The 24,383-nt window shown below is 42.4% G+C and overlaps 1 protein-coding gene across 1 annotated transcript; it reads right to left on the reverse strand.

Moving 5' to 3' along the window:
• Window positions 1–12,823: 12,823 nt before the first annotated feature.
• On the reverse strand, window positions 12,824–23,085 carry LOC133641457 (uncharacterized protein K02A2.6-like). Its single transcript, XM_062035191.1, has 3 exons — window positions 20,534–23,085; window positions 19,090–20,455; window positions 12,824–13,082 (listed from the first exon to the last, which is right to left on the reverse strand). The coding sequence occupies exons 1-3, from the start codon at window positions 23,031–23,033 to the stop codon at window positions 12,824–12,826; spliced, it is 4,125 nt and encodes a 1,374-aa protein (XP_061891175.1). The 5' UTR covers window positions 23,034–23,085.
• Window positions 23,086–24,383: the final 1,298 nt, after the last annotated feature.

The following is a 24,383-nucleotide window of genomic DNA, read 5'->3' on the forward strand; positions in this document are numbered from 1 at the left end:
TGAAATATTTATTTCCATTATCACTGTTCTAAATGTAGATTATTAATGACCTTTGTTCCTTTCAGATTGTAATTACTTTCTATTTTTACAAATCTGTTTTGAATGTTGTTTGGTAGAATTGTTAAATGTGCTTTGTACATGATTTTTAGGATATTATACTCTGTCAGTTCATGAAATTTTAATACGTTTAACTGTTTGACTTCCCTCTCCCCAGCCACTTCGTCTAGCTCTTCCCGGGGGATCCCGAGGCGTTCCCAGGCCAGCCGGGAGACATAGTCTTCCCAACGTGTCCTGGGTCTTCCCCGTGGCCTCCTACCGGTCGGACGTGCCCTAAACACCTCCCTAGGGAGGCGTTCGGGTGGCATCCTGACCAGATGCCCGAACCACCTCATCTGGCTCCTCTCGATGTGGGGGAGCAGTGGCTTTACTTTGAGCTCCTCCCAGATGACAGAGCTTCTCACCCTATCTCTAAGGGAGAGACCCGCCACCCGGCGGAGGAAACTCATTTCGGCCGCTTGTACCCGTGATCTTGTCCTTTCGGTCATAACCCAAAGCTCATGACCATAGGTGAGGATGGGAACGTAGATCGACCGGTAAATTGAGAGCTTTGCCTTGCGGCTCAGCTCCTTCTTCACCACAACGGACCGATACAGCGCCCGCATTACTGAAGACGCCGCACCGATCCGCCTGTCGATCTCACGATCCACTCTTCCCTCACTCGTGAACAAGACTCCGAGGTACTTGAACTCCTCCACTTGGGGCAAGATCTCCTCCCCAACCCGGAGATGGCACTCCACCCTTTTCCGGGCGAGAACCATGGACTCGGACTTGGAGGTGCTGATTCTCATCCCAGTCGCTTCACACTCAGCTGCGAACCGATCCAGTGAGAGCTGAAGATCCTGGCCAGATGAAGCCATCAGGACCACATCATCTGCAAAAAGCAGAGACCTAATCCCGCAGCCACCAAAACGGATCCCCTCAACGCCTTGACTGCGCCTAGAAATTCTGTCCATAAAAGTTATGAACAGAATCGGTGACAAAGGGCAGCCTTGGCGGAGTCCAACCCTCACTGGAAACGTGTCCGACTTACTGCCGGCAATGCGGACCAAGCTCTGACACTGATCATACAGGGAGCGGATCGCCACAATCAGACAGTCCGATACCCCATACTCTCTGAGCACTCCCCACAGGACTTCCCGAGGGACACGGTCGAATGCCTTTTCCAAGTCCACAAAGCACATGTAGACTGGTTGGGCAAACTCCCATGCACCCTCAAGGACCCTGCCGAGAGTATAGAGCTGGTCCACAGTTCCACGACCAGGACGAAAACCACACTGTTCCTCCTGAATCTGAGGTTCGACTATCCGGCGTAGCCTCCTCTCCATTACACCTGAATAGACCTTACCGGGAAGGCTGAGGAGTGTGATCCCCCGATAGTTAGAACACACCCTCCGGTTCCCCTTTTTAAAGAGAGGAACCACCACCCCGGTCTGCCAATCCAGAGGTACCGCCCCCGATGTCCACGCGATGCTGCAGAGTCTTGTCAACCAAGACAGCCCCACAGCATCCAGAGCCTTAAGGAACTCCGGGCGGATCTCATCCACCCTGCCACAGAGGAGCTTTTTAACTACCTCAGCAACCTCAGCCCCAGAAATAGGAGAGCCCACCACAGATTCCCCAGGCACTGCTTCCTCATAGGAAGACGTGTTGGTGGGATTGAGGAGGTCTTCGAAGTATTCCCTCCACCGATCCACAACATCCGCAGTCGAGGTCAGCAGAACACCATCCTCACCATACACGGTGTTGATAGTGCACTGCTTCCCCTTCCTGAGGCGGCGGATGGTGGTCCAGAATCGCTTCGAAGCCGTCCGGAAGTCGTTTTCCATGGCTTCCCCGAACTCCTCCCATGTCCGAGTTTTTGCTTCCGTGACCGCTGAAGCCGCACACCGCTTGGCCTGTCGGTACCTGTCCGCTGCCTCAGGAGTCCTATGAGCCAAAAGAACCCGATAGGACTCCTTCTTCAGCTTGACGGCATCCCTCACCGCTGGTGTCCACCAACGGGTTCTAGGATTACCGCCACGACAGGCACCAACTACTTTGCGGCCACAGCTCCAATCAGCCGCCTCGACAATAGAGGTGCGGAACATGGTCCACTCGGACTCAATGTCCAGCACCTCCCTCGTGACATGTTCAAAGTTCTTCCGGAGGTGGGAATTGAAACTCTCTCTGACAGGAGACTCTGCCAGACGTTCCCAGCAAACCCTCACAATGCGTTTGGGCCTGCCAGGTCTGTCCGGCATCCTCCCCCACCATCGCAGCCAACTCACCACCAGGTGGTGATCGGTAGAAAGCTCCGCCCCTCTCTTCACCCGAGAAGTTCCCTGTATGCATTTCCAGTAATGATTCTTACGGCTCTTTTCTGCAGAAGGAAGATTGGATTTAAATATGTTTAACAGGCACTACCCCACACTTCAATACATCCATCCATCCATCCATTTTCTACCGCTTGTCCCTTTTACAGTATGTTGGATATGGAACAATCAGTGAGTTATACAAAATATACAATGCTTTTTGATGTAGCAATCCATTCACTTTGTGAAAAATAGCAATAGTTTTAGATACTTAGCCTTTGTATAATTTATATGTGATTTCCCTGACAAAAACTTGATCTGTTGCGTTCTTTGAATCTCAACTCCGTCGACATATAATGAGCCATCCACACTTTTCCTACTACTGCAAAAAATCATACATTTAATTTTACCAGTATTCAAGGATAATCTATTAACATCAAACTATCTTTTAATTTTGATGAATTTATTTTCAGCCACCTCTAACCCATCCGTAATGTTTTGTCCTGAATAAAATAAGGTTGAGTCGTCCCCAATAAAATACACTTAAACAGTTTGGAAATCATGGTAATATCATTGTGGTACTCCAGAACTAAAATTATGTAAGGCACACTTCCAATTGTTTACTTCCACAAACTGTTTTCAGTCCTTCAGGTAACTTTTGACCCACTCATGAGCCACTCCACTTATTCCATATTTGTACAGTTTGTCCAATAATAACTTATGATCGAACGTATCAAACACACAATAGTCATTATTTACAAAACTGAAACGTATGAATAATACAAAAACATTCTCCTCAAACTAGTTATTCATCCGGTCAGCTGCATCATGCCTCAAAGTTTCTGCATTCTCCACTCATTAACTTAAACTTAAAACTTAAAAATGTTTTTTTATGCTTTACCTCTGGCTAAGCAGGTGTGTATGTGTGTTGCGAATTGGAGTTACGATGCATGGCTTCATCATTTTGAGCAAATACGCATGGTTTTGTGTAGATATCACGATCGATGACTCGCCTGCTAATGGAATAATATAGCGCCAAAAATAAATGGTGTTCCTCTTCAATTTCTCCCAGGTGTTCACATATTACGATGTAGAACATGTTGAATCCACACATTTTTATTTTAGCGCCCCCAGTGAAAAATTAAACTTCCTCATCTCACAAGGAAAAGCTTCTGATTGGCTCGCCTTCGTTGCTAACCCCAACCCTCTCTCATATGTACGCTATTAAAGAACTGTGGTTGGATATATTCTGAACTTGTCCCACCCATCTATAAGACATATGATTGGATTTTGTTTCTGACAACAATTTTGTCTACACTGGCTTACTGAGGGCTGAGGGGAGGTGCGTGTGTGTCTCTGTCTGGACGAATGAGAACATCCATAGAAATCAGTCAATTTGGCTATCAATCAATCAATTGATTGATTGGTCTATAGATCAATTGATTGATTGATCTATCTCTATATTTCCTAGAAGAAAGTAAATATGCATAGATGGAGGCGGACTAGTAGCGCTGTTTTCTTTGACTTGGGCAAGGCATTCGTTAGCTATGATGTACTGTTTTTAACAAACTGACTGACCTTGGTATCTCAAATTACACATGAGCTTAGATTACATTTTACCTGAGAGTGAGATAACAGTGTGGAAGAGTGAAAAATGCACTCCTGTGAAAACAGACGCCATGAATTGATTGACGTGGACCCATACTTGCCAACCTTGAGACCTCCGATTTCGGGAGGTGGGGGCGTGGTTAAGAGGGGAGGAATATATTTACAGCTAGAATTCACCAAGTCAAGTATTTCATATATATATATATATGTATATATATATATATATATATATATATATATATATATATATATATATATATATATATATATATATATATATATATATATATATATATATATCCTGAAAATATGCAAACAAAACTGTGTTAAGATAATTGATACTTCAAACTTGCATAAATAAATCTTAAGGAATATAACATAACTTGGCTTCTGAGCGCTTCAAAATGTAATGAATAAAATGTTAAAGTTGTTGATAAACAAGCAATTATTTTAATAATTAAACATGGTCATTTTAAATAAATTATTATGATCATTTTAAATGAATTATTATGATAATTTAAAATTAATTACTTTAAATATGTTTATTTTAATGTATAATTCTATGGCTGGATGTAATAAGGAGTCAGAAAAAATAAAAATAAAAATACAAATAATTTTGATGTTTTTAGCAAAATATAGTAAAACATGTATTTAGTTGTTTTTTTAAATAAATAAATATATTTATTTTTAGGTAAGATAAACATAATGCAATTTATCTCTAGTCTGGATGATTTAGTTCTTGTCACCCTGTTGTCCTCCCGTCTCTTCCCCAAGGATGGCTCCATGAGCTGGGCAAACGCTTGGAGATGCCCTACGTCAGTGGTCCCCAACCTTTTTGTAACTGCGGACCGGTCAAAGCTGGAAATTTTGTCCGACGGAGGTTAATAAAAAAATACAATCATGTGTGCTTACGGACTGTATCCCTGCAGTCTGTATTGATCTATATTGATATATAATGTAGGAAATTTAGTACGCATTATCACAGATTTAGCCCAATGAGTACCACAACTTTTTGGATGAATTGTACTTGTCAAAGTTGTTTTAATGCAATATACTTTTACTTGTGTATTTTTGTGAAGAAGAAACGCTACTTTTAATCTGTTACATTGAGTTTTATTCCAATCACTAGATGTATTTTCAATTATTGAATAGTCCTTACAAAGACGCACTGTAGATTGTTTTGGCTTGTCAGATAGACTTCTTCCAGCGGGCGTTGTCACGTGACTTTGTTTCACCAATCCAACGTAAGCACTTGTTATGATTGACCCCAATACACCTATCAAGCAGAGTCTGACAGTCCTATGGCCACACTCAAACTACACACAAAAAAAACTGCTGGCTAGCATTATGTTTGTGTGCAATTAAAGTAATGCGATGAGGTAGTTGTCCAGGGTGTAGCCACCTAAGGGCTGCTGTGGCTCCAGCCCCCCTGCGGCCCCGAGAGGGACAAGCGGTAGAAAATGGATGGTTGAATTCGTGCCACTTAATTTGACACACTGTCATTTTTTACCAAACCTTTATTTTTTATTTTACAATAACATAATAATACCGTACCGTGGCCTTAATAGTGTGATGATATCATACCGTAAGATTTTGATATCATTACATTCCTTGCAACTTTAATACATTATTTATTCAGTACACGCCTGTTCAGTTATTAACTAGTAAAGCATTGTTTTGAGTTTTGTTCATAATGAGACTGTGATTCGCTGACAGTTACTGTATTCGTCCAGGAAATATTCATATTTCATGTTAGCAAGACATATGTTATACAAATAATTTTCAATTTAATTCCAATTCATTAATACAAAATTGGACAATCTATTTAAACTGTTGTATCACAGTTTTATTGATCATATAGCACTGATTTGGAAAGAAAAATACAAAAAGGAAAAAGCTTTGGTGTAGTTAAGCTACTTTTTTCATTTTGTTGTCGCTTAGTTTAGCTACATTCATCTGTTGGGTACTACTACTTACAATGTAGTGAAGCTATAGAATAACTTGTACTTTAGCTTACTACTTTTTAGCTCAGCTTAACTCACTACACGTAGCTTTCCCAACACTGGCAGTGTTGTCCTGAATCCTAATCAACTATCATATAATCATTTTCTCTTGTCATCACATTTTAGATGCAGTTATTTACTTTTTTTCATATTTTTGCGGTGGTTGTCAGCCAAAATAATGTAATTTAGTTTTTTTATCAACCTATTTTAATATTGCTTTACTTCTTCACATCAAGCAGCATAAACAATTTATAACTGACATATGCCTGACCTGAAGTACAGGAATATGTATCAGGTTCTTCTCAAGTGCAGGTAGATTATACTAATTAGGAAACCAAGCTTAGCGAGAGGTCCATATGGTACAGTATTTTTACTGTAGTAAACCAACAAATGTCTGTTTATATGTGCATGCTTGGGTGAGATCAGAGGTAGTGAACAGTGAGATATAGGTGAGTCAGGAAGAAGAAAGAGTAATGTAGAAGGAGAACTACTTCCCAAAATAATGCCATAAAAGATTGTGATCTAGCAATGCTGTATCGTTATTATTATTGTTGGTTTATAAATATCTACTGACACTACAATCAACCCTAGAAGGGAAAGTAAATTATTAAAGTCTGTTACCCAATCGATCAAAGTGGTTTTCATACTGATTTCTCCTCCACATCCTCATTATATCCATTCATATACTGTATGAAATGTATAATTCAGTTTTTAAAAATCCTCCCTACAAAGTTTAAAAGGATGCAGAATATGATGAAGAGCCATTCATTCGCCTAAAAATAATTAAAGTTTTCAGTCTAATCATGAAACCGTTTGCTTTTGGTGTTCTCAGATACACTACATTATTCAATATTTTCGAGCAGCTTCAAAGAGTTGAAGAGTTCAAAATACTTTCCAACAATTGTAAAATCGTGTCTGTCTGGGAAAACTATCATTTTCAAATGTGTAATCCTATTTGCTCTATTTCACAATCCGTCACACTGAGTCAACACAACCAAGGGTGTTTTTATATGCATCATGCAAATCACCAACTCATTACTGTCTGCTGCCAATGGGATCTCTAGACTAATCTCTCAAGCCCTCCCACCTCTCGCCGGTGATAGATGGAACACATTCCTGATTAAAGTCACATTCCTATCTTGGCGAGGGAGTATTGAGGCTGAGTAGACTTCAGTATATCTTCTCCTGCAATGATTGGGTATAGGAAGTGAAAACTGTTGCATTAATCTATTGAATTTGCAGCTTGAAACTTTTCCAGATTTGTAATGCATCTGTGTCTTGGCCTTGATTACACCATCCTTGACTATCTTGTTTGATCCTAACTTGCTATCAGCCTCCTCCACACACTCTGTGATCAGGGTCACTGTCTTACGCCACTAATTGTAGGGAAGCCATATACAACCAGCAGTTTCCTGCAGCTTCCACGGTTGCGAGAAGGAGATGGAGAAGCAAACACGGAGTGTCGAGGGATGACTGTACATAATTATTGGAAGTGATTAAAGATGGGAGTGGGAGGGTTGTCTGGGCTGCATGTGCTGTGGTTTCAAATAAAATCAAGTCTAATTGAAGTCAATTTTACCCATTACACAGAATGTCCACATGAGACACAACATCATAGCCACCTGCCTATTTGTGTAAGTCAGCCATTTGGTACTGAAATAGTTCGAGACCATTGAGGCATTAACTCCAGATGGTTGTGTTGTGGTAAATGGAACCAAGACAAGTCAGTAAAGTGATGGGGTTTACACACAGCTGACTTGAGAAGGAAAAGGTCGACAGTTTCAAGTTGAAATTGTGTGCCACAAACCATTGACAAACTATATCGCTCTATTCTTTATCCTATTGAGTGGATAAACTTGCACTGAACAGAGAAAAACAGAATAGCAACAAAAAACAAGGTTATTGTTTGAATTGTATTTGAATGAATGGAATAAATACTTGAGCCTCAAGCAAAATATGACTTAGTACTTGGTGAAGAAACCAATAGTTCAGCTGTTTCTTGCAGTCGGTCAACAAGTTTTCACACATCTGAGGAAGTATTTTGTTTCCTGAACTAAATCCTGAAGCCAGATTTTCAATGAGATTAAGGTGAGGAGACTCTAGTGACTCCATTCAAGGCCTGAGTGTCAGCCCTGAGATCGGTAGGTCGTGAGTTCAAACCCCGGCTGAGTCATACCAAAGACTATAAAAATTGGACCCATTACCTCCCTTCTTGGAACTCAGCATCAAGGGTTGGAATTGGGGGTTAAATTACCAAAATGATTCCCGAGGACGGCCACCGCTGCTGCTCACTGCTCCCTTCACCTCCCAGGGGGTGGAAAAAGGGGATGGGTCAAATGCAGAGGGTAATTTCCCCACAGCTAGTGTGCGTGTGACTATCAGTGGTACTTTAACTTTCATGTGCTTTTTCTCAAGCCACTCCTATGTTGCCTGTGTTGCTGTTGGTTTTAGGTCATTGTTATGCAGGACAACCCATCAATAAACTATCTTCAGTGTGCCGGCTCGGGCCAAGAGGTGCACCGTCACTGATTAATTGATTGATAGAGGAGTTCATTTATCCCTTAAAGTGCCAGTAGAGTGGAAAAACAAGTTGACTTTATATGCTTATTTGTGTTTCATTGTTTCCTTCAAACCATAACCAATTGTATTTACAATCCGCAAAGTATGTGAAAATACGTCTAAAATGTCACAAAATGCCAGCCATTTTGTATATTCCACTCCAACACCTTTGTTAATTTCTGTAGATTCTACATCACTGGAGTGACGCATCTGCACTCTGACCATATTATTAGATTAGTCATAAGGGTAATACACAAACAAATTGGAAATAAATGTGCTGTTGATCATTCATAGTCCTTATGTAAGACAAGAACACAGATGCATGGCTTTTTGTGTGCATTAGAAATCATAAGTAAATAGCTAACAATTGAGTTCACAGATTGAGGGTCGTCTGTTACACTCATTATTGTGACAATCTGTCACTTCTCTTCTGGTGGTGGTTCCTTGTTTGGTGTTTGTTTCTCTTGATTTTGTTCCATTTCCTGCATGTCTCCCTGAGTGCTCGTTTCCCTCACCTGTCCCTGATTGGCAGCCCGGCACGCCTGGTTGCAGTTGCCAATCAGGCTGCTATTTATGCCTGTTCGTCAGTGCTCAAGGATTGACTATGTTAGGGACCTTATGCTGAGTGCATGACTTCTCCTCCTTGTTTGAGTAAAATAAAAACTCATACCTCGTTCTCCTGTTTCCTGCATCTTGGGGTCACAACCGCCGCAGCCATGCGGGTTCCTCACAATTATACTATGTCTAAAACAGTGGTTTTTAACCTGGGTTCGATCGAACCCTAGGGGTTCGGTGAGTCGGCCTCAGGGGTTCGGCGGAGCCTCCGCCACGGAGGTATAGACACATCCGAATTATCGTGTAAATAAAAACTTCTCCCTATCGGTGTATTATGGATACCCCCAAACAATGTTCCCTCTGATTTGCAGGTTTTTTGATTGATTGATTGAAACTTTTACTAGAAGATTGCAAAGGAAGAGAATACATTATATGAAACAGTACAGTTTACACAGTACAGTACATATTCCGTACAATTGACCACTAAATGGTAACACCCGAATACGTTTTTCAACTTGTTTAAGTCGGGGTCCACGTTAATCAATTCATGGTAATGTGTGTAAGATGTGTAATTTGTTGTGAGTTCATGCACTGTGTTGGTTTTGTTCTTTGAACAAGGTGATGTTTATGCACGGTTCATTTTGTGCACCAGTAAAAAAACATAAAACTTTTTCTTGAATTTGAAAAAAAACAACATTTAATTTTTCACTAATGAAGGGTTCGGTGAATGCGCATATGAAACTGGTCGGGTTCGGTACATTCAACAAGGTTAAGAACCACTGTTCTAAAAACATCCAGAAACTGCCAACAATATTCCATTTACATGTCTTGACCTGAAAATTTACCAAATATAAGTGACATTATAAGCGTTAAGGCAGACAAACTATTTTAGCGGTGCATTGATAGCAGTGAGCTAATGCTAACTTACGCTGCTATTGTTGACACACCGGTGATCCGGCGAAGAGTGCTCCCCTTTGGAATTATCTTAATTGTCATTGCACAAGTACAACAAAATGGGTGAGCGCATGGAATTCACCCCTGCATTTTTACCATGAATTGATTACGTGGACCCTGACTTAAACAAGTTGAAAAACTTATTTGGGTGTTACCATTTAGTGGTCAATTGTACAGAATATGTACTGAACTGTGCAATCTACTAATAAAAGTTTCAATCAATCAATATATGCGCCGGCGCTTGGATCCAAGGAATGCGGAAATGTTTTTGAACTAACTTTCGCGGGAGTACAATTTTTAAACAAAATAACGCTATGTTTGTTGTATTTTGACATTCAATATATACACTTTACACTAAAAACAATCAAGTGTATGATTTATTAGGTTTTATTTTTATGTGAAGATGTTAAAATCGGGTCATCTTCTTTCCTTTCGGGAAGATAGTTGCATAAAAGCCTTGTCAAACATCTTCTTACATGGCATTTTCTACGTAGTCATAACTGCAAAATAGCCATGTCGATCACCCACTTATGACATTATGTACTTAGACGCTTGTTTGATTCAACTGCATGGCAAGATGGAATCCACTCTATAATAATGTATCTTATAAGTTTAAGCACAATATTTGTATGCATGTATTTTTCATACTAATATGTGCATTTTTCTCACTTTAAAAAAAGTCACATAATATTTCAATTGTATAGTTATTACTACATCACAATGTATTTGATCCATGCTTTCTTTCTAGCGCCAGATTGCTCTCCTAAAAATATGTAAAAATTAGAATAAAAATAAAATGCATTTATTGTCATTATACTGTACATTAGCACAATTAAATTACAACATCACCAATATCAGTGCAAAAAATAAAAAAAATAACATGTGTAAGAAAATATGCAAATAAATGAGAAATATATGTCATGATCCATTGCCCGGATCATGCCATGTTTAGTTTGATATTCCCTTTGTTGTTTAGTTCTGTTTCAGCACCCATGTTTGTGTTCCTTGTTGCCATGGGTGCTGATACCCTTATGGGTATCATCTGATGGCTACTGCACTGTATGTGAATTTTGATAAAAACTGTTGCACTTTATATACTTCTTCACTTTAAATTAAGCTGCTAAAATACTGCAACTTGACCGCCCACTGATTTGTAACTCAAATACCCTCTATGTATTGTACTTGTATTTTAAATTGTTTATCATTATGCAATTTCAATATTGTTGTGTATTTTCAAACCTGTGTAATTTAATTGTGGATGTTAGATGCACCATAAAAGGACTACGGATGGAAATTAGCATGGTGCTAAATCTGGTGCAGCCATCTTCTTAATGTAACTGCACATTGTCCTTCAAATAAACAAATACAAACCTGCCTCTGATCAGTGGTCAGGACGCTCCTCTGCTTCAGTCACTAGTCAGAGAGCTATTTATTCCCGTCTTGCGCCATACTCGGCCTGGCAATCTTATTTGCGACACGCAACAGTTGGTTTTTCTTCCTCCTTGCTCCTGTTTTGGTTTGAGAATATTTTGTAAGCATTACTGTAGCTTCCCGAGCCATCGGCACGTTTCAGTTTTTTTGTATTTTTGCCAGAGTATAAGAATAAATAATTTCTCTTACCTACACTCTGCTTCCTGATGTCCATCTGCATCTTGGGGAAACGACCAGCGCATAACGATGTGACCCCGACGTAACAATATATGCAATATAGGGTTGTACGGTAGTCCCGCGATACAAATGAATCATATTCGGTGTTATGCCGCCTCTAAAAAGTACCGCTGGATCTACACCTGACGATACAAGTATATTTTTTAGCATCACAAAATCTTTTTTTGTTTTTTTTAAATTTATATTATGTTTATAAACTCATGAAATACGTTCCTGCACACATAAGGACTTTGAATATGATCAATGTATGATCCTGTAACTACTTGGTATCGGATTGATACCCAAATTTGTGGTATCATCCAAAACTAATGTGAAGCATCCAAACAACAGAAGATTAAGTGATTATTACATTTTAACAGAAGTGTAGATGGAACATTTTAAAAGAGAAAGTAAGCAGATATTAACAGTAAATGAACAAGTAGATTAATAATTCATTTTTTACCACTTGTCCTTAATAATGTTGACAAAATAATAGAATGGAAAATGACACAATATGTTACTGCACATGTCAGCAGCTAAATTAGGAGCCTTTGTTTGCTTACTTATTACTAAAAGACAAGTTGTCTTGTATGTTCACACATTTTATTTAAGCACAAACTTGCAATAAGAAACATATGTTTAATGTACCGTAAGATTTTGTGTTGAAATAAAGCCAATAATGCCAATTTTTGTGTTCCCTTTTATTTAGAAAAGTACCAAAAAGTATCGAAATACATTTTGGTACCGGTACCAAAATATTAGGTATCGGGACAACACTAATGCAATATAAAAATAAGTAAGGTTGTTGCATTGTTACGTGGAGGTAACCTGAGATAAATATGGTGAATATAAGTATTAAATATGAATATTTAAATATACCGCAAGCGTGGAATATTGCGAATTGAAGGTTTTTAATTATTTGCAGAAGCAATGAAAAGTCACTGCATACAACAGTACAGGGTGGTTATTACTTTGGGAGAAAACTATTCTTGAGTCGGCTTGTCCTAGCCTTAATGCACCTTTCGCACCTCCCTGAGGGCAGCAGGTCAAACAGGTCAGAGAGCTGTCATTGCTGTTGCTTCGGATTTGCTGAGGCAGCAGTAGATGTAGATGTCCATCAGGGAGGGGAGAGGGCAGTCGATGATCTTATGAGCTGAATTTACCACTCTGCAGCCTCTCCCCGTCTGCCACGGTGCAGCTGCCGTGCCATACTGTGATGCAGTAGATCAGCAGGCTCTCAGTGGATGAACGGCAGAAGGTCAGCAGCAGGTTGGAACTGAGGTTGTGCTTTCTGGGCACTCTCAGAACGCGTATAGGTGCTGCTGAGCCTTCTTGATAGGAAAAACCCACCTTTCTCCTTGTCTCAAATCTTCCATCTACAAAAGGACTTGTTGCAACCACAGCACTGAAATGATGGACAGGATTCAGTAAAAACAAGTTTGTGTTACTCAAATTCTAAATAATGGTTGTAAATGATGAAGAATACTGCCACGGCCCGGGCGCACACTAGGGCGCATTAATCTGTGCGCTGCGCCGGGCGCACCTCCAAGAGCGCAACGGGCGCGCGCCATTCCGGCTGCAGCAAGCAGCATCAATCAATCGGCAGCAATCAACGCACCTGTCGCTGATGAGAAGACCTGCCTTCTTAAAACAGCACAACCTGCTACCCGGAGCCAGAACGTAGCGACCTGTTTTGTACAGTAAGCCGAACCTAGCAAGCTCTATGCACTCTTTCTCTCTCTGTGTTTCTCCCCCGTTGTGTTCATTCGTCTCGTGTCCTCCTTTTCGCCTTCCAGCAGCGTACCTCCATTCCCGCGTCACAAGCTGTGTGTCTCGTCTCCCCGTATTCCCTCGCCTTCCCTGGCTGCCTCTTGGATCTCGACCTTCCGCCTGGACACAGACTTTGAGGCCGCTCTCCTCCCCTCGAACTCACGTCTGCTCACGAACCTCCGAGCCAGCTTTGCCCCTCTCGGACTTCCGCCTCACGCTCAACACTACCGGCAACACTCTTCAGATAATTGCTACACATAGTCCCACACATACACACCCTTTTGGCTTAGTCACACTCCTTTCCCTTGTTTATTATTATTATTTCTTATTTATATATATTGTTCATATATATATAAATAAACATAGAGCTAAAACGACGTCCCTCCTGTCTGTGCCGTCTTCTCCCCCTGTACACATGTAACAAATACAGCGACAAAATAACAAAGGATAATTTACTATGGAGGAGCAACTTGCCTTTTGTTTTCCAACAAGCACTTCAATATATGAGACTATAACCTACAGACATATTTTATGTATTTATTTATGTGAAGTAGGACAATGCATATTCACCAACATAGAGCAACAATGTAAATATGCCGGGGTTGGCATAATAGCTAATTTTCATCCGTTGTCCTAAGGCAGGTTAATACAGTAAACATTCAACAGGTCATGATACAAAAGAATACATACATCACAAGACATTACCCATTACAAGCATACTATAAGCACAGACCATGGACAAAAAAATTAAACAAACAACAAACAAACAAAAAAAAGTGACTAATAATCTAATTGTGTGCAGAAGCAGAAGGAAAACATTTTTAAACTCTTTTAAAAGATGGTGATCAAATTAAAAACTCTTACTTCATCTGCCAGCCAATTTGTGCCTTCAAATGTCCTAAAGAACGTGTCGTACAATTTAAAAGGTCCGACAACAGCTTCCACTTGAAGTCTACAGAGAATGAACTAAAGGAAAAAGCATAATTAGACAAAAATATTTATCAATAACCAAAAATATAAAAGTACTTTCATAAAACAAGATGGAATACTTCATTGAAATGTTTGGTCTGAAAGAGCCCATTTTAAAAAAGAGCAGATCACAAAGTTATTATAAAGTCAAGGTTTTTGTCACTAAATGAGTGTATGTTTATAGCCCACACAAAATGCTGTACGAAAAAGTTTGTTGAACAATCATTTTAAGATTTTTCAAAAACTCCTGTTTGAATTGGGCTGGCAGAAAAAGTAAATTATACATATACATACATACGTATTTTACATGTGTATTTACACATATACACACACGCAGAAAATAAACCAAACCCTGAGCACGGAAACTGGTAGGCTAAACATGTCAGAATTCTGTAATACGACTTTCAAACCTTGATCTTCTATGTGGTCTTGTTTTAAAGCCTGCATTTTGTGGATGCTGCAGTATACATGCACAGTATATACACATGCACGCATGCACAGAATAAGCCAAACCTCAAACACGAAATTGGGTAGGCTGAACAACTAACCAAACATGTCAGAACTTTGTTACGACTTTCAAACCTTGATCTTCTATGTAGTCTTTTTTTAAAGCAAGCATCTTGTGGATGCCGCAGGAGGATTTTTACATAGTTACATAATACATTCTTTGAAAAGTGTTAGAAAGCGGGGAACCTTAATTACAGAAAGTTGAAACAACAAAGAACATATACACCAAAACACATTGATCAGTATGTTTCTTTAGATAATACCTGGCTCTGGGGTGAATACACATTGACCGTAGGCCTGATAGGCATTCTTTCAGTGGCCTCCTCTATGTGTGGGCTGCAAGGATAGGATACTTTGTTACAGTTTGATTCATTATATAAATGGTGCTGCAATGATGTCAGACTACTTCACTTACCATTTGTTTGGACTGGTATCTGCCATTGGTTTGGTTTGCTTGTCAGGTTTTAGGTGAGCCATACTATATTTCGTTTTAAGAAGGTCCCCTGCTGAATTGACTAATGAGACAGTTTTGCCGTTTATTTCCCCAATTGGGTAAGGCCCACTGAAGTCTGGCTCAATCCGTCCTGTAAAAATACAATGCTAGTTTCATCTAATTGTACAACTCCTCTTGAAACATAAAAATGTACAATTTGTACATTTTCATGTTTCAAAAATATAAATACAACATTCTCCTTTTCGCCCCCACTTCATGTTGAATAGAAGCACCTCTTGTCCAACACTATAGGCCACTCTGTACTTTTTTAAAGGCCTACTGAAACCCACTACCGACCACGCAGTCTGATAGTTTATATATCAATGATGAAATCTTAACATTGCAACACATGCCAATACGGCCGGGTTAACTTATAAAGTGCAATTTTAAATTTCCCGCTAAACTTCCGGTTGAAAACGTCTATGTATGATGATGTATGCGTGTGACGTCAATCGTTGAAACGGAAGTATTCGGACGCCATTGAATCCAATACAAAAAGCTCTGTTTTCATCTCAAAATTCCACAGTATTCTGGACATCTGTGTTGGTGAATCTTTTGCAATTTGTTTAATGAACAATGAAGACTGCAAAGAAGAAAGTTGTAGGTGGGATCGGTGTATTAGCGGCTGGCTGCAGCAACACAAACAGGAGGACTTTGACTTGGATAGCAGACGCGCTAGCCGCTGACCGCATCGGTGATCGAGTGAAGTCCTTCGTCGCACCGTCGATCGCTGGAACGCAGGTGAGCACGGGTGTTGATGAGCAGATGAGGGCTGGCTGGCGTAGGTGGATAGCTACTGGTTTTAGCATAGCTCTGTGAGGTCCCGTTGCTAAGTTAGCTTCAATGGCGTCGTTAGCAACAGCATTGTTAAGCTTCGCCAGGCTGGAAAGCATTAACCGTGTATTTACAGGTCCATGGTTTAATAGTATTGTTGATTTTCTGTCTATCCTTCCAGTCAGGGGCTTATTTCTTTTGTTTCTATATGCAGTCAAGCCCGATGCTATCACGTTAGCTCCGTAGCTAAAGTGTTTCGCCGATGTATTGTCGTGGAGATAAAAGTCACTGTGAATGTCCATTTCGTGTTCTCGACTCTCATTTTCAAGAGGATATAGTATCCGAGGTGGTTTAAAATACAAATCCGTGATCCACAATAGAAAAAGGAGAGAGTGTGGGATCCAATGAGCCAGCTTGTACCTAAGTTACGGTCAGAGCGAAAAAAGATGCGTCCTGCACTGCACTCTAGTCCTTCATTCTCAATTTCCTCATCCACAAATCTTTCATCCTGGCTCAAATTAATAGGGTAATCGTCGCTTTCTCGGTCCGAATCGCTCTCGCTGCATTGAAAACAATGGGGAAATGTGAGGAGCCTTTCAACTGTTGACGTCACGCTACTTCCGGTACAGGCAAGGCTTTTTTTATCAGCGACCAAAAGTTGCGAACTTTATCGTCGATGTTCTCTACTAAATCCTTTTAGCAAAAATATGGCAATATCGCGAAATGATCAAGTATGACACATAGAATGGATCTGCTATCCCCGTTTAAATAAAAAAATGTCATTTCAGTAGGCCTTTAAGATTGTGCTCTCATAGGCAAGCTTCGGCTTTTCGTGTGCCTGAGAGATGTTGTTCTGGGCACTGGGAACTCCTCTTTATTCCATAAACATCTCAAAAGCATCTTTGTTAGGGAGTGTTATTGAAAGCGGTCCAGAAAGTTATACCAGACATATTTTCATTCTTTGTCCACTCCACATTTCCCTGCAAATATGCTGAAAATAAAACATTTTTTACAGCCACATCCACAGGAGCCTGTGATGGGAAAACAGCCTCCCTTCCATACATCATACTGAAGGCTGTGTGCTTTGTTGATGTGTGTACTTTTAACCTAAGAGAAAACAAAGTAGGTGTCCCAGTCATTTTGTTTCTCATTGACCAACTTTGTTCGCGCCCTGAAGGACAAAATTTAATTAATCATTAAACAGAAGATAAAACATTTCTGCGCAAAAATCTCTTTTGGCAAATATAAAATGTGTGAGAAGTACAGTAAGAAATTGTAAACATGTTTTTTACTGAAAAACTTGCCCCTTTATATTATGGTTGGTCTTTTCGTCAAGACCATTGGTTTGTGGGTGGTAGGCAGCACACTGCGCTCAATACCCAGGAGGGCAAATAGTCTGTTGTTGAGCTAAACACATAACAATAATTTACGTACATCCATCCATCCATCCATCCATCTTCTTCCGCTTATCCGAGGTCGGGTCGCGGGGGCAGCAGCCTAAGCAGGGAAACCCAGACTTCCCTCTCCCCAGCCACTTCGTCCAGCTCCTCCCGGGGGATCCCGAGGCGTTCCCAGGCCAGCCGGGAGACATAGTCTTCCCAACGTGTCCTGGGTCTTCCCCGCGGCCTCCTACCGGTCGGACGTGCCCTAAACACCTCCCTAGGGAGGCGTTCGGGTGGCATCCTGAGCAGATGCCCGAACCACCTCATCTGGCTCCTCTCGATGTGGAGGAGCAGCGGCTTTACTTTGAGCTCTCCCCGGATGACAGAGCTTCTCACCCTATCTCTAAGGGAGAGCCCCGCCACCCGGCGGAGGAAACTCATTTCGGCCGCTTGTACCCGTGATCTTGTCCTTTCGGTCATAACCCAAAGCTCATGACCATAGGTGAGGATGGGAACGTAGATCGACCGGTAAATTGAGAGCTTTGCCTTCCGGCTCAGCTCCTTCTTCACCACAACGGATCGATACAGCGTCCGCATTACTGAAGACGCCGCACCGATCCGCCTGTCGATCTCACGATCCACTCTTCCCCCACTCGTGAACAAGACTCCAAGGTACTTGAACACCTCCACTTGGGGCAGGGCAGGGTACTTTACGTACATACAAGTAATAATAAAGGAATTTAAAATACCACGTACCTCATTGACATATTCTAGCCCCTGATCTGACAGTATACGTTTTAGGGCAGCCACGTCTGTAGATGATTGATCACACTTTGTTTTTAAAGAGAATGCCTCAACCCACTATGACAAAATAGTCTGTGGCTGTCAGAATATATTAGTAACCATCAGGAGTTTGGGGCAAGGGTCCTGACAGATTGATACCCAACAGTTACCAGACAGCAGACACCTGCCATAAAATGGTTTAGCAACTAATTTGTCATAAGCGGTGTGGTAACTTGTGCTCTTTTTCAAGGACCACTGGAAAAGGTTCTTAGCCGAAATACACTTTATTAAAGTACTGCAGAGTTATTATTAATACAGACACGGAGCCGACGTAACATTGCTGTCTATCGGAGGATCACGTACACAACCCAGAAGTCCTAGGGACATCACATAGTAAACAGCACATGCGAAAATCATCCATTCCTTATCCTACAGCGACACCAAGTGGGCACTTGGCTATATTGCCGTTGTTCTAATGAGTGCAACTTAATAATGCTTTCATGAATGTTCACATTATAACACTTCTCCCCCTTTAGATTCCAACATTCCCAAAAATATAAATGGACTTTGAGAAAACCCAAAACGGTGGTTATCATTAGCTGGCGTACACATAAACTTAAAGTACTGTCTCAGCAACTGTTTAGCAATATAAACCTGAAAACATGAAAACATGGCAGATTTAAACTTTCAGTCACACATTCAGTCTGTCTGGAGGTTTGCGAGTGCGATGCGACCTTCGCACTACCTCTGGTGACCCAGCAGACACCGCTGGTGTGGGTGACTTCGGTGGATCTGGTGTAGGGAGACTGGGAGAGGTCTGGATGTCAGTGTGAGAGTGTCCATCCTCTCCAGAGGAAACAGAAACCTCTGTCCTTGTCTCAGACTCTGGCGAACCCACCCCTACTGCTGTTGGTCCAGCCCCTGGAAACTCAGTGGAACTGTCTGTCTCTGAGCCTGTATCCTGCCGCAGGCGCACATGGTCCTGATGTCTGCGGAAGATACGTCCATCAGTCAGCTTAACAACGTAGGAAACTGGCCCACTCCTCTTGAGAATAATCCCAGGTAGCCACTGCTGGTTGTTGTTGCTGCTGAAGTTTCTCACATAGACACAGTCATCTGGTTTCAACTGTCTCTCACGTGCATGTTGATCATGTCTTTCTTTCTGTTTTTCCTGCTTTCCCTGCACTTTTGCCTTCATGTCCGGACGCAGCAGGTCCAGTCTTGACTTGGGCCGACGCCCCATCAGCATCTCTGCTGGCGTGCGCCCCGTTGTAGTCTGTGGCGTGAGGCGGTATTTAAACAGGAATCGTGAAAGCTGAGTGCTGAGTGAGTCACCTGTCATTCGCTTCAGGCCCTCCTTCACTGTCTGAACAGCCCGCTCCGCCAGTCCATTTGAGGCTGGGTGGAAAGGAGCTGTTCTTATGTGATGAATGCCGTTCTGTTGCATGAACTCACTGAACAACTCGCTGGTGAAAGTCGGACCATTATCAGTGACTAGTGTGTCAGGCAAGCCGTGTACTGCAAACACTTGCCTGAGTTTGTCGATGGTTGTGGGGGCTGTGATGTTGCTCATGATGTGGGCCTCAATCCATTTAGAATGCGCATCCACCATTAGGAGAAACATCTGCCCCTTAAAAGGGCCCGCAAAGTCCATATGTAGCCTAGACCAGGGACGGTCTGGCCACTCCCATGGGTGCAAAGGAGCAGGTGGAGGCATGTTCTGATTAATCTGACACTGCGTGCATCCTTTCACTTTGTCCTCCAGATCCTTATCCAGTCCTGGCCACCAGACATAGGATCTTGCGAGGCTTTTCATCCGCGATGCACCTGGATGAGTCTCATGTATTTCCTCCACAATCTGTGAACGGCCTGGGGGAGGTACAATGACCCTCGCACCCCAAAAGATGCAGCCATCTTGCAGACTCAGTTCAGTTTTACGTTTAGTATAAGGCCTCAACTCCTCTCCTTCTATCACACTGGGCCAGCCTTGTAAAAGGAAAGTTTTTACTTGGGACATGACTGGGTCCCTCTCTGTCCACTGTTTGATCCGGGATGCTTTCACAGGTGTCTCTTCCAGCTTTTCCAGTGAGAAAACAGTCTCTGGAGGCACATAAGTAACAGCAGGCGTGTCAGGTAAAGGCAGCCGACTCAGTGCATCGGCATTTGCGTTATCCTTACCTGCTCTGTACTCTATGGCGTACTGGTAGGCTGACAGTGTGAGCGCCCAACGTTGTATCCTGGCTGAGGCCAGCGGTGGGATACATTTGGTCTCACTGAACAGGCTCATCAGTGGCTTATGGTCTGTGTAGATCTTGAATGCGCGACCATAGAGATACTGATGAAAGCGCTTGACAGCGAACACGATGGCCAGACCTTCTTTGTCTAGCTGTGAGTATCCCTGCTCCGCTTTTGTCAGGGTACGTGAAGCAAAGCCAACCGGCTTCTCTGATCCGTCCTCCATTACATGCGAAAGAACTGCCCCGACTCCATAGGGCGAGGCGTCGCATGAAAGTGTTATCTGTTTATCCGGGTCATAGTGAACCAGGAGCGTTGCTGAATGGAGGAGCTCTTTCACTTCCTTGAAAGCTGCCTCCTGCTCCTCACACCACTGCCATTTCGTGTCATTGTGAAGCAACTTGTACAGTGGGGCCAAAACTTTTGAGAGGTCGGGCAGAAACTTGCCATAATAGTTCACCATGCCTAAGAACGATCTGAGTTCAGTGATGCATTTGGGGTTTGGAGCTTCCTTAATAGCTCTCACTTTGTCTTCCACTGGGCAGAGTCCCTGTGCTGTGATCCTGTGTCCCAGATAGGTCACACTTGGTGCTAGAAACACACATTTGCTGCGCTTTAATCGCAGCCCTGCTTCTGAGAGTCTCTTCAGCACCTCTTCCAAGTTAGCCAGATGCTCCACCTCCGTGGCCCCTGTGACCAAAATATCATCTAAGTACACTGCTACATGCGGAATCCCCTGCAGCAGAGTGTCCATTGTTCTTTGGAAAATGGCAGGACTGGATGCCACTCCAAACACCAGGCGATTGTATTTGAATAAACCTTTGTGTGTGTTGATCGTGACGTACTCTTTTGAATCCTCGTCGAGCAGTAGCTGTTGGTAGGCCTGGCTCATGTCCAGCTTTGTGAACAGCTTACCCCCTGCCAGGGTCGCAAACAGGTCGTCTATGCGTGGCAATGGATACTCCTCCAGCTTAGAGACCTGATTCACTGTGACTTTGTAGTCCCCGCATATCCGTGCAGTTTTGTCCTCCTTTAACACTGGAACAATGGGTGCTGCCCACCTTGAAAACTGGACGGGCTTGATGATGCCCAGCTTCTGTAATCGTTCCAGTTCCTCTTCAACTTTGCCTTTCATGGCATAGGGCACTGCTCTGGGCTTGAAAAACCTAGGTGTGGCTTCAGGGTCAACATGGAGCTTTACTGTCATGCCCTTAAGTGTTCCCAGCTCATCCTTGAACACATCACTGTATCGCTGCAGAGTGACCTCTGTTGTGCTTGCATATTTTATTTCATGCCAGTTGAGTCGGATTTTTCTAAGCACATCGCGGCCCAAAAGACTGGGCCCTCTGCCTTTAGCGATCACCAGCCTGCCTTTAGCTTTTTGACCCTCTGCTAAAATGTCCACATAAACCACTCCCAAATGAGGAATGGGCTGCCCTGTATAGGTCCTAAGTTTGAGCTTTGATGGGCGGATGGGAGGCTGGTTAAACCCCCACGTCCTCCTGTAAGTGTCTTCACTGATAACGGAGGCTGTAGCTCCTGAATCAATCTCAAACTTAATGTCCTGCCCTCCTACAGTGACTGTTGCATAGTAAGGCTCAGGTGGTTCTTCATCCGTTTCCACACCAAACATGTTAAAAGAACACACAGCCTCTTTATCTTCTTCATCTAGGTGATGTGTGGCTGCCTGAGCCTGCTGCATTTTTCCCAGCCCCGGCTTGCCCTTCCCCTTTGAGCTTCTGCACTTTTTGGCTAAATGTCCCTTTTTGTTACAAGCATGACAAACAACGTCTTTAAATTTACAGTCATTTGCATAGTGTCCCCCTCCACAACGAAAACACTCCACTTTTCTTTCATGCTTACCAGTCTCTCTCCTGACATGGTGCACTGCTGCTGTTTGTGCTCCTCCATGTCCTTTCTGGATATCCTTGGCATTATTAGCAGCCATCTCCATGCCTTGGGAGATTTCCAGAGCTTTCTTGAACGTCAGTGGTGGAGTTTCCCCCAGCAGGCGGCGTTGTGTGGCGTCATTATTAATGCCGCACACTAATCTGTCACGTAGCATATCATCTAACACTGCCCCGAAATCACAATGTTCTGACAGCTGCCGTAACTCGGCTACAAAGTTAGCCACAGACTGACCTTGCCTCCTGAAGTAGCTGTGAAACTTGAATCTTTGGACTATCACAGAAGGTTTTGGATTGTGGTGGTTTCCCACGAGCGTGACAAGATCATCATATGGGATCTCTCCCGGTTTCCGCGGTGTGGCCAAGTTCCTTATCAACTTATAAGTCTTTGCTCCACACGCACTCAGGAGAATAGAGCGCTTTTTATCCTCTTCTGTAATCCCATTAGCAGAGAAAAAGTGTCCCAACCTTTCTTCATACTCCGTCCAGTCCTCGTGTCCCTCCACAAATTCACCGACAGTCCCATATGTAGCCATCCTAGCTTGAGGCTCCCTCTCCACGCAGCTCTTCTGTAGCTCCGGGTGCCTTTTTTATTTCCTCTTCAAGCTGCTCCTCTGCAGCCGCCGACACCCACTGCCGTCCTCCGTTCTGCTTCACTGCTGCGAACTGCGTCTCTCCTCTGTGTTTTTCCTCGGCGCCGTCGGTCACGCACGGCCGCCTAGCTTACCTAGCACACTTAGCTTAGCTTACAAAACAACAAACCGGAGACACACGAAAAAAACAAAAACCAGTTCACCTCGTCGCCAAAAATATGTGGTAACTTGTGCTCTTTTTCAAGGACCACTGGAAAAGGTTCTTAGCCGAAATACACTTTATTAAAGTACTGCAGAGTTATTATTAATACAGACACGGAGCCGACGTAACATTGCTGTCTATCGGAGGATCACGTACACAACCCAGAAGTCCTAGGGACATCACATAGTAAACAGCACATGCGAAAATCATCCATTCCTTATCCTACAGCGACACCAAGTGGGCACTTGGCTATATTGCCGTTGTTCTAATGAGTGCAACTTAATAATGCTTTCATGAATGTTCACATTATAACAAGCGGGTTGCTATCAAGGCTTTTGAAGAGGCAATGCAGCTGCCAGAGTCTTGCCTTGGCGTTGACACTTGACACATTCTGCAACCTTCGAGACAAAATAATATATTGTACAGCAGGTGGGCACACACTTTTCCTGCAGGCGAGCAACTTTTCAATTGACCAAGTCAAAAAAACAAGGGGATCTACCTCATTCATATATATAATTTAGATGTATTTATTTATGAAAGAGACGTTTTTGTTAACAAGTTAAAGGTGTTTAATGATAATACAAGCATGTTTAACACATATACTGTAGATTCCTTTTCTTTTATGAAGACAAGAATATAAGTTGGTGTATTACCTGATTCTGATGACTTGCATTGATTGGAATGAGACAGTAGTGCTGATAACGTCCGCATTTTCAAATGGAGGAGAAAAAAAGTCCTAATTTCTGTCCAATACCACATGTAAGTGGTTGGTTTTTGGTATCTTATTTGTCAAGCTTCCATACTCGTTTTTATACACCTTACAAGAAATACATTGGCGGCAAACTCTGTAGCTTGCTAGCTTGTGCACGCTAGCTTTCTGAGACTATTACTTTGTTAGAGCAGGCAGGATAAAGCAAGGCTTTTATTGTGAAGACAGGAACTGTGCAGTCGGTCTTTAGGGTTTTGACGGCAGATACGGCGCGAGAGTCGGTTGGAATAAAAATAGTTTCTCGCCTTCCTATCGGTAATTTTTTCTTAATAATGATCTCGCAGCAGCCAGCGAACGTCAACCAAGTGACGTCTTAGTGAAG

This window comes from Entelurus aequoreus, linkage group LG24, assembly GCF_033978785.1.
Source record: "Entelurus aequoreus isolate RoL-2023_Sb linkage group LG24, RoL_Eaeq_v1.1, whole genome shotgun sequence".
In the NCBI taxonomy this organism is placed as follows: domain Eukaryota; kingdom Metazoa; phylum Chordata; class Actinopteri; order Syngnathiformes; family Syngnathidae; genus Entelurus; species Entelurus aequoreus.

Bases quoted from the DNA above. Each gene is read 5' to 3' on its own strand.
- LOC133641457 (XM_062035191.1), bottom strand. From the start codon at position 23,033: ATGGCTACATATGGGACTGTCGGTGAATTTGTGGAGGGACACGAGGAC. The intron at 20,456-20,533 runs GTAAGGATAACG...ATGTGCCTCCAG, and splicing joins CGCCATAGAGTACAGAGCAG to AGACTGTTTTCTCACTGGAA. The intron at 13,083-19,089 runs GTCGCATCGCAC...CCATCATTTCAG, and splicing joins TCACCAGAGGTAGTGCGAAG to TGCTGTGGTTGCAACAAGTC.